General features: G+C 38.9%; 2 protein-coding genes and 1 long non-coding RNA gene across 3 annotated transcripts in view; 1 reads left to right on the top strand and 2 right to left on the bottom strand.

Moving 5' to 3' along the window:
* gys2 (glycogen synthase 2) overlaps positions 1-4,529 on the top strand; it is a 28,039-nt gene extending 23,510 nt beyond the window's left edge. The window contains exons 12-16 of the mRNA XM_053313968.1: positions 181-307; positions 1,537-1,632; positions 1,719-1,882; positions 2,241-2,321; positions 4,163-4,529. Coding sequence (XP_053169943.1) covers positions 181-307; positions 1,537-1,632; positions 1,719-1,882; positions 2,241-2,321; positions 4,163-4,378 — 684 coding nt within the window. The 3' untranslated portion in view covers positions 4,379-4,529. The remainder of the gene's footprint in view (positions 1-180; positions 308-1,536; positions 1,633-1,718; positions 1,883-2,240; positions 2,322-4,162) is intronic.
* LOC128353283 (uncharacterized) lies at positions 4,302-4,747 on the bottom strand. The gene is made up of 3 exons (XR_008320841.1): positions 4,607-4,747; positions 4,484-4,515; positions 4,302-4,422 (listed from the first exon to the last, which is right to left on the bottom strand). It is a non-coding gene; the product is annotated as an uncharacterized LOC128353283 (long non-coding RNA).
* Positions 4,748-7,800: 3,053 nt separating this feature from the next.
* spx (spexin hormone) lies at positions 7,801-10,625 on the bottom strand. The gene is made up of 6 exons (XM_053314193.1): positions 10,620-10,625; positions 10,121-10,204; positions 9,665-9,722; positions 9,482-9,544; positions 9,022-9,108; positions 7,801-7,865 (listed from the first exon to the last, which is right to left on the bottom strand). The coding sequence occupies exons 1-6, from the start codon at positions 10,623-10,625 to the stop codon at positions 7,801-7,803; spliced, it is 363 nt and encodes a 120-aa protein (XP_053170168.1).
* Positions 10,626-12,547: the final 1,922 nt, after the last annotated feature.

The following is a 12,547-nucleotide window of genomic DNA, read 5'->3' as shown; positions in this document are numbered from 1 at the left end:
GAGATAGAGATTAAAGTATTTAATTTGTATTTAACACTTGTGAACTTTTAATATCCATAGCAAATGTTAGGTCAGAAGATTTACAGTTAATGAATGGGAAATAATTCATCTTCAGAACATGATGTGATGTGTCTACTCAGGATCTCTCTGTGACTGTCTCCATGTTTGTCCTCCTCACAGGTTATCTTCCATCCTGAGTTCCTGTCTTCCACCAGTCCTCTGCTGCCAATGGACTATGATGACTTTGTCCGTGGCTGTAACCTTGGAGTGTTCCCTTCCTACTATGAACCCTGGGGATACACACCTGGTAGCCTGTTAAATAGACTTACATAGACTACTACATTCTGTTTATCTGTATCTTACCGTCAGCTCTTACCATCTTATACACCGATAAGCCATTATATTAAAACCACCTGCCTAATATTGTGTAGGATCCCTTCATGCCACCAAAACACCTCTGACTCGTCATAGACTGCAAATGATACTTGGACCCCTTCATGGTAATACTGCTGCCATGAAGGGGGGAACTTGGTCTGCAACAGTATTTTGGTGGTTCATGTCAAAAAAACACCCTCATGAATGCCAGGACCCAAGGTTTGTCATATGGTCATCAGTTGTCCTTCCTTGGACTACATTTGGTAGGTAATTGACCACTGTGTACCAGGAAGACCCCACAAGACCTGCTGTGTTGGAGATGCTCTGACTGTCATCCTGCCATCACTATTCGGCCCTTGTCGAAGTCCCACATTTGCTCAGATCCTTTCACTCTCCCTTTAACATTTTTCCTGCTTTCAACTCATCAATTTCAAGAACTGACTATTGACGAGCTGCCTTTTATATCCCACCTCTTGACAGGTGCCATTGTAACGAGATAATTAAAGACCATGTAAAATTAAGTCAAACATTTTCTTCTAAACACATTAAATAGGTCATAAATGTATTTCTAAAAAAGGTGTAAAAAGCATTTCAACCATTTAGATTTGAATTGTGGAGCTAGGCTTCACAAACTGTGTTTCAACATTTCTGTGTTCAGGATTTAGTGGGCGGGTCTGAAAATCATAAACCCCCCGCTACTGCTGTAGAGGTATAAATACATTCAGCACACACTACTACTACTACAGTCTACAGTTAGCCAGTTAGCTGAGTTAGCCGCAGAGTTAGCCGCCAAGCTAGCAGCCCAGTTAGCTGCCAAGCTAGCAGCAGAAAGCTCTCAGACCCAGCATCCATGAAGCTGATTTTTACACAACTTTGAAGCCTAATTTCATATATTTGGCGATTTTTTAAATTATTCAAATTTGGCAGGGTGGTTAACAACACACTTTTCTGTGGTATGTCAAACTCAGAACACATATTTATTCTTACTTTACATGGACTTTAATGTTATTCACTTCACCCGTCAGTAGTTTTAATGTTTTGGCTGATCAGTGTAGATGCCTAAGAATTGCAGACCTTGGGTTTCCAGAAGGTGTATTTTATCACCTGAAATTATTATATGTGTATAGATCTATGAACACTCTATATGTTCTACTTCTGCAGGTGAATGTACTGTCATGGGCATTCCTAGTGTTACCACCAATCTGTCGGGTTTCGGTTGCTTCATGGAGGAGCACATCTCAGACCCTGCTGCATATGGTGTGGACACACACACACACACAGATGTATTACACATTGATACCTCATCCTCCATTTACCATTCACCATGTCTCTCTCATATTCAGGTATCTACATTGTGGACCGGCGGTTCCGTTCACCAGAGGAGTCGTGTAATCAGCTGACACAGTTCATGTTCAATTTCTGCCAGCAGTCTCTGCGCCAGCGCATCATCCAGCGCAACAGAACCGAGAGGCTGTCTGACCTGCTGGACTGGAGATACCTGGGACGGGTCTGTATCTGCTGCACTGAATCACTGGATGATAGGAAGGATGAAGGGAAATTCAGTTTGGGAGAACATTTGACTCACTGGCTTCTTTGTAGAGATTGTGAAAATGGGGATTTTGCTGGATACAGATTTAATGATGCCCAAAAAAACCAGCCAGAACATGTTGTTTTGAATGGCTCCAAATTTACATGACAAGAAAACAACATAACTGTACATTGTAATCATGCATGTATTCCAATTCACATGATACAGTTGGAAAGATGGGATACACAGTATGACAGGGAGAGAGAGCATCACAGGTTTGATCTGTAGTGTTGTTGTTTTTTAAAATGTTAATGATGATGTATCTTGTTACTAACAGTTCTACATACACGCCCGTCACCTCGCACTCAGCAGAGCGTTCCCTGACAAGTTCAAAGTGGATCCCTTGGCCCCTCCCAAGGTGAGGAAACAACACTATTAGGGAGTAAATGACAAAAAAATGTTGTCTTTATGATTAGACAGTTAGTGACAGAGAGGCCAATAGGAGGACAGGACACTCCACATGTCATTTTAATATTTGCATACACCTAGTGACAGACTCATGGCATAAATGCACCAATCTTATTTCAATGTTACAAACTAGATTGCACAATTTCTGTATCTGCACCAAACAAATAATGACATCATCTGTGGTCCATGGCCTTAATTCACAAAGTTTCACATAATTTAAAACTATTTTTAATGTTCACTTCTGTACAATATCAGTATTCCATGTGTACTACTAATTTCAGTTCAACTTAGCAATATACATGCATACATTTCACTTTAAATCAGTGCAATAGCAATATCAACTCAGGCATATTATCACTCAACACCAATATTACTCTTGTACATAATGTTACATTATTTTATTATATTTTTTACTACTATTGTTTTTTTATTGCTTTTGTACTTACTTATTCTTTTGATTGATGCTCTTTCTATTTCACTGTCTTCTTTGCTGCTGTAATAATGTAGCTTTTCCAACTGTGGGGCTAATAAAGGAATATCTTTTCTTAAAATATGTAATAATATAAAAAAGTAAAAAAAAAAGAATGTTGCTAACTAAAAACCAAATAGAACCAAAACCAGCTTCCATATAAAGGCATTAAGTGAATAAATGAAACAACAAATAATTACTATGATGAATGAGACAATAAAATAAAATAAAATACTATATACAATAAAAACAATCTCCAAATACTATATATACTATACAATAAACAATAGATATACAATACATTAGCAGGAGTGGGAGATACGGGGAGCTGTGGTGTTGCAGACAAATGAATGAAACAACTCATGAGTAAATGAAGAAAATGAAAACAGAACCAAAACATGTGCAAATGAAAGAGTGACACAGGAGAAATAGCTTATTACACTACAAATATGTGCTAATATCTGCCAGCACAGAGTAACTGCTTGATTTCTATTGTGTTGTATGTTTTCTGGATGTGACGTTCAGTTGTTAAACATGATTTGAACACCTTAGTTCTCAGTGAAATATCAAACACATGAAACACAGCATTTCTATTTTACACTTTCCTGGTCATGAGACTCCTCCTCATGATCTGACTGATGCACAGAGTGAACACTGTTGAATCTGACCCACATTTGTCAGGATTTAATTGACAGCCTAACATTTGGATGAATGACAAGACATCATTGAGGAGTGTGCTGATGCTGATTACTGCAGTGTTATATGAAACATTTGCTCTCCTTGCTCTGATTAAAGGACTGTGTGTGATACTAGAAATAATACACAATTCTCTTATTTGATACAAAGTTGGACTCTATTTTAGATCTTTTATGTATTAAGGTAAAGTAAGGTAAGGTAAACTTTTTTGATTCAAAATGTACACAACAGTTGGCTTCTAATGGTGAAGTGATAAAAAAATAAAATAAAATAAAATATACAATAAACAATCTCTAAAATAATCTGTAATTATATAAATATACAATATACAATGTTTAAAAAAAGGAAAAAAATAAAGACTAAAGAACCTTAACTAGAACTAAAAAAGGAAGAACGAACGAGAATAAGGAAAGAAAGAGGAGAAGAATAAACTTGAGTACAGTAGAATTGGAAGGAACTGTAGAAGAGAAGAAGCGATGGGTGTAAAAAGGAAGGGAAGAAAGGAGGGAACAAGGTAAAAGCGATAAATGCAAAAGGGAAGAAAAGAAGGAGGGAGGAAAGGAAGGATGTGAGGCAGGGAGGTTGTAAATCAAACTTTAATAACTAAGACTCGTTTGTGATCACAGACGGAGGGTTTCCGTTACCCCCGGCCGCACTCGGTGCCCCCCTCCCCCTCTGCCTCCATCCACTCCACCCCCCACCACAGCGACGAGGAGGACGATGACGAGCCCTACGATGAAGACGAGGAGGCTGAGAGGGACCGGCTGAACATCAAGGCTCCCTTCGTCCTGGGAACCGTACCAGAGGGAAAGAAGAAGCAGCCGGGAGAGTCAGGAAACTGAAGAAGCATCCAGCTCCACCCTCACACCTTCATCACCTTCATCACCTGTCATACTACACCTTCATCACCTGTCATACTACACCTTCATCACCTGTCATACTCACACCTTCATCACCTGTCATACTACACCTTCATCACCTGTCATACTACACCTTCATCACCTGTCATACTACACCTTCATCACCTGTCATACTACACCTTCATCACCTGTCATACTCACCTTCATCACCTGTCATACTCACACCTTCATCACCTGTCATACTACACCTTCATCACCTGTCATACTCACACCTTCATCACCTGTCATACTACACCTTCATCACCTGTCATACTACACCTTCATCACCTGTCATACTACACCTTCATCACCTGTCATACTAACCTTCATCACCTGTCATACTCACACCTTCATCACCTGTCATACTACACCTTCATCACCTGTCATACTACACCTTCATCACCTGTCATACTACACCTTCATCACCTGTCATACTACACCTTCATCACCTGTCATACTCACCTTCATCACCTGTCATACTCACACCTTCATCACCTGTCATACTACACCTTCATCACCTGTCATACTCACACCTTCATCACCTGTCATACTACACCTTCATCACCTGTCATACTACACCTTCATCACCTGTCATACTACACCTTCATCACCTGTCATACTCACACCTTCATCACCTGTCATACTCACACCTTCATCACCTGTCATACTACACCTTCATCACCTGTCATACTACACCTTCATCACCTATCATACTCACCTTCATCACCTGTCATACTACACCTTCATCACCTGTCATACTACACCTTCATCACCTGTCATACTCACACCTTCATCACCTGTCATACTCACCTTCATCACCTGTCATACTACACCTTCATCACCTGTCATACTACACCTTCATCACCTGTCATACTCACCTTCATCACCTGTCATACTCACACCTTCATCACCTGTCATACTCACACCTCTGCCACACATTCAACTCCTCATCACCTCAACTCACAGTCACTTTACAGTTTGTGGATTTGTGACACAATAAAGTCCTACAAGTGCTTTAAACATGGAGATCTTTATTGACATATATTCTAAGTGATGCAGCAGCAGTTATAACATTAATGATATTGTCAGGAAAACATGACAATGAGCATTGTCATATCTTAACTCCTTTATTTCTACTGAGGAAAGTTCATCCTACAGTACTGACCTCACCCTGCTGTCCCTTCTCATGTATAGTCAATTATATTGCTTTAACACTGTTCTCTGATGTCACAGGTTTTTATAAATTATTTTTAAATTAATTTTTTTCTCTTTTACTTCACTAAACAAAACAAATATATCAAGATAGATATCAAATACAAACATATCATAGTAACAAATAACAAATAGAATAAAAATATGTCAATATATTGCTACTACAATACCACTACTACCCATAATATGTAATGATAATAATAATTAAAGCTGCAAGCAGTGGTGATGGGGCCCTCGTCCCCCCATGCATGTCGGTTTACAGATACAATAGGGCTTTGAGCTGGTCAGCGCTTGGGCCCTAATAATAATAATAATAATAATGATAATAATCATAATATTAATAATAATACTAAGAAGAAGAAGAGAAGCCTAGATTGATCTTCATGAAATGTACAGTGTCAAATTTCTGTGCAGTATACATTACTATTACTATTATAATGTAATCAAATTATGTTATATTTGATCATAAGTATTAAGGAGAAGTTTTGAGCTGTAACTGTATTATGTTTTACAGTCAAATTTAGGCCAAAATAGGTTTTGAGATCTTCCATTCAGAGTTCTTGAAACCTACAGAATATGTATATCATATAGGTTGAGAAGTTGAGTCATATCATCACATCATTTGGAAGCTAGTATACATGGTTGTGAATGGCCTATGACATAATTTATCCGACATGTTCCTCCATCTGCTCTGCAGCATCCACTTCTTAAAACTGCATTAGTGTGTATCAGCTACTAGGCAGAGTTTAGTTTTTAAAACAATGAATTCTCATCAGCTGAAATCAATAATTTGTTTGTGTGGATGCTAGCTCTGAGGGTCAAGTCACTGAGAAGTCTTTGGATTTTAATTTGGAGGTTATTTTGAGGCTTCATTGTGTATGAGACAAAAACATCACCAGTCTAAGTAGACTATTTATGATTATGTAGCAAAGGTCAGATGAATTGATTCGACCATTAACATGTTCAATAAGTGTAATTTATAGCATAACACGTGGCTACTGATGGATGAAAAGCTTGTATCTTTTGGATCAAAGAACCTCTATTAACTTTTCAGATCTAAAACAAAATGTTTTAGATTTGAAACTAAAGCATGACTACTCCCTAAAATTGTATGAGATTTCCATGACACATCATTATCTGGTGTAGAATGGACAAAAAAGTATTGCATTTGTTCAGAATGAATTATTAGGATCAAATACTGTGCAAAAATGCTGTTGCTACCCATTCAACATGTCCATGTGGGCCCCACATGGGTTAAACATGGACTACGTGGGTACTGAGTGGGCATGGGCTTGAACTGGGCACATTTTGCGGGTCCCACATGGTTTCAGTAACATGGGCCCCACATGTGAAGCCCACATGGGCTGACTGTATGAGCCCCATAAGGGATGTAAATGGGCTAATTGGGCATGTGCATACACAGGGCAAATTGTATGGGCCCCATATTGTTTCAGAAACATGGGCCCCACATGTGAAGCCCATGTGGGCTGGCTAAATGGGCCCCATTTAAGGTCCATTCTGATGCCACTTAGACCCCATATGGCAAACATATGAGGCCTACATGGGTCTCACCCAGTTGGGACACACCTGAAATCCAGTCAGAACCCACTTGAAGCCCATATGGGTAAACACAGGTGGGGCCACCATGAAAACTGCAGACAAACCCACTTGGGACTCATATTTGCAGCTCAAATTTAACCCTTATAGGGCCCACATGGACATGCTGTGTATGTGTTAGTGTGGTAAATATGTAGACACTCAAGCAGCCTTCACTTTTCTGATTTTGGGTTTTCCACCAGATGTTGGAGCCTGACTTCAAGGATGAACTCCCATTCAGTCACAGCAGCATCAGTGAGGCGGTAGTAATAAGATCGAGTTCATCCCACAGGTGTTGGATAAAGTTGAGGTCAGGACTCATTGTCATGGTAACTATTATGTAACAGAATGTATGCTGAGCTGTAAAATATCCTTTCATTGGAGCTAAAGGTACATCTGTGTCAGCTTAGAGCTTCAGACAGTGTCACACCAGTGTTGCTATGAATTCAAACTCTTTATTAAAACATCACATTTCAAACCATAGAATTCATATTTACAAAACAGCTGTTGGTTTCCTCACACAGAACTCTGGCAGCTTTACAAAGGTATGACATTTATCAGAAGTATTCTCTCTTCCACACCGGCAGCTCCTGGAAATACATCTCGTCTGGATTTTCATCAGCTGGATGAGAGAGAGATAAACAGAAGAAGAGTCAAATAAAGGTCTTGAGAAAACTCAACTATCAACTTTCATCAGGAAATATGACTAAAATCAAAAAGTTTTCAGATTTCAGAACAACAATAAAAGTTTTCAGACAGCTATTGGGTACAACAACACTTCAAAAACAAAGGACTATTAGGTTTGCAGTATAGCACCAGCTGAAAAATGTATACCATTTACAATTTAAATAACTAGACATTGATGATCTCTTGTTATTTCTATACCTAAACTATAACAGTTACTTTGAATTTAATCCCTAAAATACCTTAAAAGTTATGGAAAGATCCTTAAATTTAAGTGTATGTTCACCTGCTTGTTCAAGTGGGTGTAATGGATGGTTAGAGTGCAGGATTATAACACTACCGCCATGCCAAGAAGATAAACTGTGTAAACTACAGCTGATGATGATGATGATGATGATGATGGTGATGAAGATGAATATGATGATGATGATGATGACAAGGGTGTCATTTCTCTAAAATCATTTTTTTGGGTTCCCTTCACTTTCCGGTTCACTAAAATCTCTCTTAGCAGTGTTCTCTTACTGTCCAGCTGCCAAATGTGAGTAATCCAGATGTGAGACAAGAGGAGTCACAGCAGTAAGCTTGAAGGAAATAGTAAATGGACTGTACTTATATACCACTGTTCTAGTCTTTTTGATCGCTCAAAGCTTTTTTATAGAACATGTCACATTCACCCATTCATACACAATTGGCGCAGCCATCAGAGGCAATTTGGGGTTAAGTATCTTGCCCAAGGACACATCAACATCTGGACTGGAGGAGCCGGGAACTGAACCGCCAAGCCAAACCACAGCTGCCCCAATAGTGAGTTTTCCAACAATTTGTTTGCCCTGGATTTTGCCTGTCAGGCTATATTCATGTTGCTCTAACACTGGAGGTTGTTAAAGCTGTGGCAGCCTGGAAGGAAGAACTGCAACACTATTAAGGGCTAAGAAAAAAGAAGAGAAAAAGAAAGAACTGCTGCCCATTCTGCATGATTTTCAGGTGATTGTAGAGATGATTGTATTTGTATTATGATTAACAGTTAATATTCTACCAAAAAAACAAATGAAGCTCATATTTAGAGTAAATAAAACAGCTAGATTGATACAAACCTCCCTCTCTGGCCTGCTGCAGGAAGTTGAGCAGGACGGCGGCTGCCTGGTCTACGCTCAGCTTCTCTGTGTTCTGACTACGGGTCTCTGTGAGGGAACAAACACCAAACACTGCATTCATTTACACCGTTCACTCACTGCTACTCCACCTCAACCCCAAAACCACTTTATCCAATATCCATAAAATAACAAGTCAGCTGCTGTTTGTACTGACATGAAATAATCAACATTGAACCAAGTTGGGAGATTATGTTGTAAAAGTAAGTGTCCAGTATAAAGAGCTTTAAATACAACAGCTGTAAACAGACAGCTGAGTATGATGGATTATATGCAGTGGGACTCAGTGATGTCATGCAGTCATATCTTATTATATCCTCTTAAACAGATGTGTTTTATGATGTTTAGTCCTCCAAAAACGATCAATTCTGATTCTGCTTTTGAACTCAGTAAAACTTTGTACCTAAGTGTAATGTGTCATACACGTCTCCTTCTTTTCGGTCCTCTGAGATGAACCTGCGTCCCTCTGTAAGTGCACAAAATTCAAACCCAGCACTCATTATTCCCTCTGAGAAAGCATCTGTGTTTGTTCAGCCATAATATCAGTTACTGTGCAGTGGAATGGATGTGATCAGTGGGTACGTACGGGTGCCTTTGAGGTACAGCATAGCCTGCGGAGTCCAGTTTCTCCTTTGGAAAGAGCCCTGTTAGTATGAAACAAAGAGGACAGTTTGGACAGTTTTGTTCTTCCATAAAATTTGAGTCAGACAGTTTTTAACACTTGCTCAAATTATTAGTGAAAGTTTCACTGTTGGTAGTTTTATTATCCCTCACATACTGTTCATATTGGAGCATTTCACAGTTTTCCTTCAGTTTTAGTTCTTACACTTTTTGTTGATGCAGAATGAATGAATGACATTAAATGTGAATAAACAGTATTTTTCAATAGTTTTAAAAAATATAATTGTTTAACAATTGAGTCAAACAATGAATAAATGAGTGTTTCAGCTGCATAAAAGCGTGTTTTTTCTTCTCTCAAAGGTGAACAAAGAGTCAGATTAGACCCTGATCAGTGTGTAAGGGTTAAAAGAACCAGGTTTACCTTCGGTGCGCTCCACGACTGCGTGACAAACGTTGCCAGTAGTAGAAGTGTGAGAACATAAGCTAATGTGATGGTCTTCAAACCCTGTGGGAGTTAAAGTAAGATAAGATGATCAACATTTTAATTTAAAATCACACAGCAGCATCATTTTCAAAAGCAAAAATCCGACACGTGGTGCGTAAACTACGCATTACGCACGGGGTGCGCGCACCAACATTAATTTCACTGAAGCACAAACTAAACTTTGAAACTAAAATAAAATAATATAACTGAACCTCGCTTAGAAAAAAAACAAACATGATTCCTTCATGAAAAGCCAGAACATGTTGGATTCCACATGAAAACTCAAAGTGTGGTGTTTTAGTAAAGCAGTCCAGGTGAAAATGCAATTAATTACATTTGACTATTTTTAATACCACGTCTAGACACAATTCAAATGAATAAAGCAGATTGTTCCACCTAATGAAAGGAAAGTTAATGTTTTGTGTATTGTACTTACTTTCATGGTGACAGAGATGGCGTGGGCTCGCTGTGCAGTGGCTCCGTGTCAGACACCAGTAGAGTGAAAGGTTCAGGGTAATTGCTGGTGGTGTTCCCCTCTCCCTGCATTTATATCCTCCGGGGCGGGGAACCCTCTGTGATCCGCTCCTTCATGATGCCAGCAGAGATAGGGCACGCCACTTTGATGAAACGGGGGCGGTTATCAGAGTGAACGAACGAGCCACCGATCAATTCTCCTCCTCCTCCTCCTCCTCCACTCCTTGAGGGAATGCGGTACACTGTAAATAGTTTTGAATTAAAACAGCTGCCATAAGCAGTTCCAGCTCCTCCAACAGCTGTAGTTTTTCAAAATAAGTCATGTGGAGGCCTCAGGCACTTAATGTGAAATCTGGACTGCTTTTCTGGCTGATGTTGTCACTGTCAGTAGGAGCAGTAATATTTCCCCCCTGTGTAGGAATATTGATATGTTTGCAGCTTGCTCACTGAAGCAGAACACGGATGGATGAGTGGTGGATTTTATGAATCCCGAGGCCACTCTTCCAGTAATGAAAAGAATTATCCAAAGGCTGCAGGCTTTTACTGCAGCATTCACTCATATCATTAACTATCAGGGCAGCGACCTGGACACAGACTCAGACTCTACAATGTGCAGTTATTATTATTCATATTATTATTCGCTATTATTTATTACAGTTATATCTAAATGATCTGAACATTGTGCTTCTCTATGGGTTTATATGCTTTTTCTAAGAGCTCTAAAGTTCTGGTGGATGAATACTGAATTCCTGATGGGCTGACAGAAGAAGAGGAAGAAGAAGTCAAATTTTCACACACTAAGACTAAAAATATGGTTATAGCTTATGCAAACACTTAATTCTGAGGTACAGAGATGTACTCTTGGCTGTAAGTCTTAATGCATTGAGAACCATTATCACATATCGTGTGTGCAAGATAAACATTTAGATTGAATGCAACCAGTATGATTCAATTGATCAAATGTCATTGAATAGTCTAGTCTGTACAATATAAACAATACATCTGGACAATAAAAACAAACAGTTTTCATGCTAGAGCCATAACTGCTGTAAATGCTCAGAAAACCTGATTTTTGTACAATTGCAATAATAAAAATTGTGCAATAATGACAGCAGAGTGTGGAATGTCATGTGCGTTCTTTTAGATTAGTACTAAATATGTATTTATTTATTAATATAGTTATACTTTTATAAGCACTTTTTAACTTTAACTGCTTTCAATTTCTTTGTATATGTACAATGATAATAAAGACTATTATACTCTATTCATTGGAGGAAATGGGGCAGGCTACATCCAACAATTGATCACTTTCCTAAAACAACAATTCTAATAGGCTGTCCATTTTATTCAGTGATTATCAGATGTGTAGAGGAGACAACGTAAGGCTGGATTGTAATCAGTAAATTGTCTTTGAGGAGAGACTGTCTGAAAGTATGCAGTGTTATCCCCATATATACGATCTTTGGCCTTTAAGTAGCGACTTAGAACCTCTACAAACACTTGTTATTGATAGACGTAGTTGGACAATACTTCACTAGAGCGGCTGTGGCTCAGGAGGTAGAGTGAGGAGGGTTGGCAGTTTGATTCCCGGCTCCTCCAAATTGCTCCTGATGGCTGCTCCAATGGTGTGTGAATGTGTATGAATGGGTGAATGTGACATGTAGTGTAAAAGCGCTTTGAGTGGTCAAGAAGACTGGAAAAATGCTATATAAGTACAGTATAAGTAAGACTTACCATTCATACAAACTAGCTCCTTTAAAGGATTCCCCAGCTTTATTGTTGCGTTCATGCCATGTGGGAGTTATCATAATTACCAGTTACCAAGTTCAGCTAAACATCCAGGATGAAATTTCAAGTCAGAAACTCAGATTTTTTTAAAAGCTGATACAT

The sequence above is a fragment of the Scomber japonicus genome, chromosome 23 (genome assembly GCF_027409825.1).
Source record: "Scomber japonicus isolate fScoJap1 chromosome 23, fScoJap1.pri, whole genome shotgun sequence".
NCBI classification, from domain to species: domain Eukaryota; kingdom Metazoa; phylum Chordata; class Actinopteri; order Scombriformes; family Scombridae; genus Scomber; species Scomber japonicus.
This window is presented reverse-complemented; position numbering and strand designations above follow the sequence as displayed.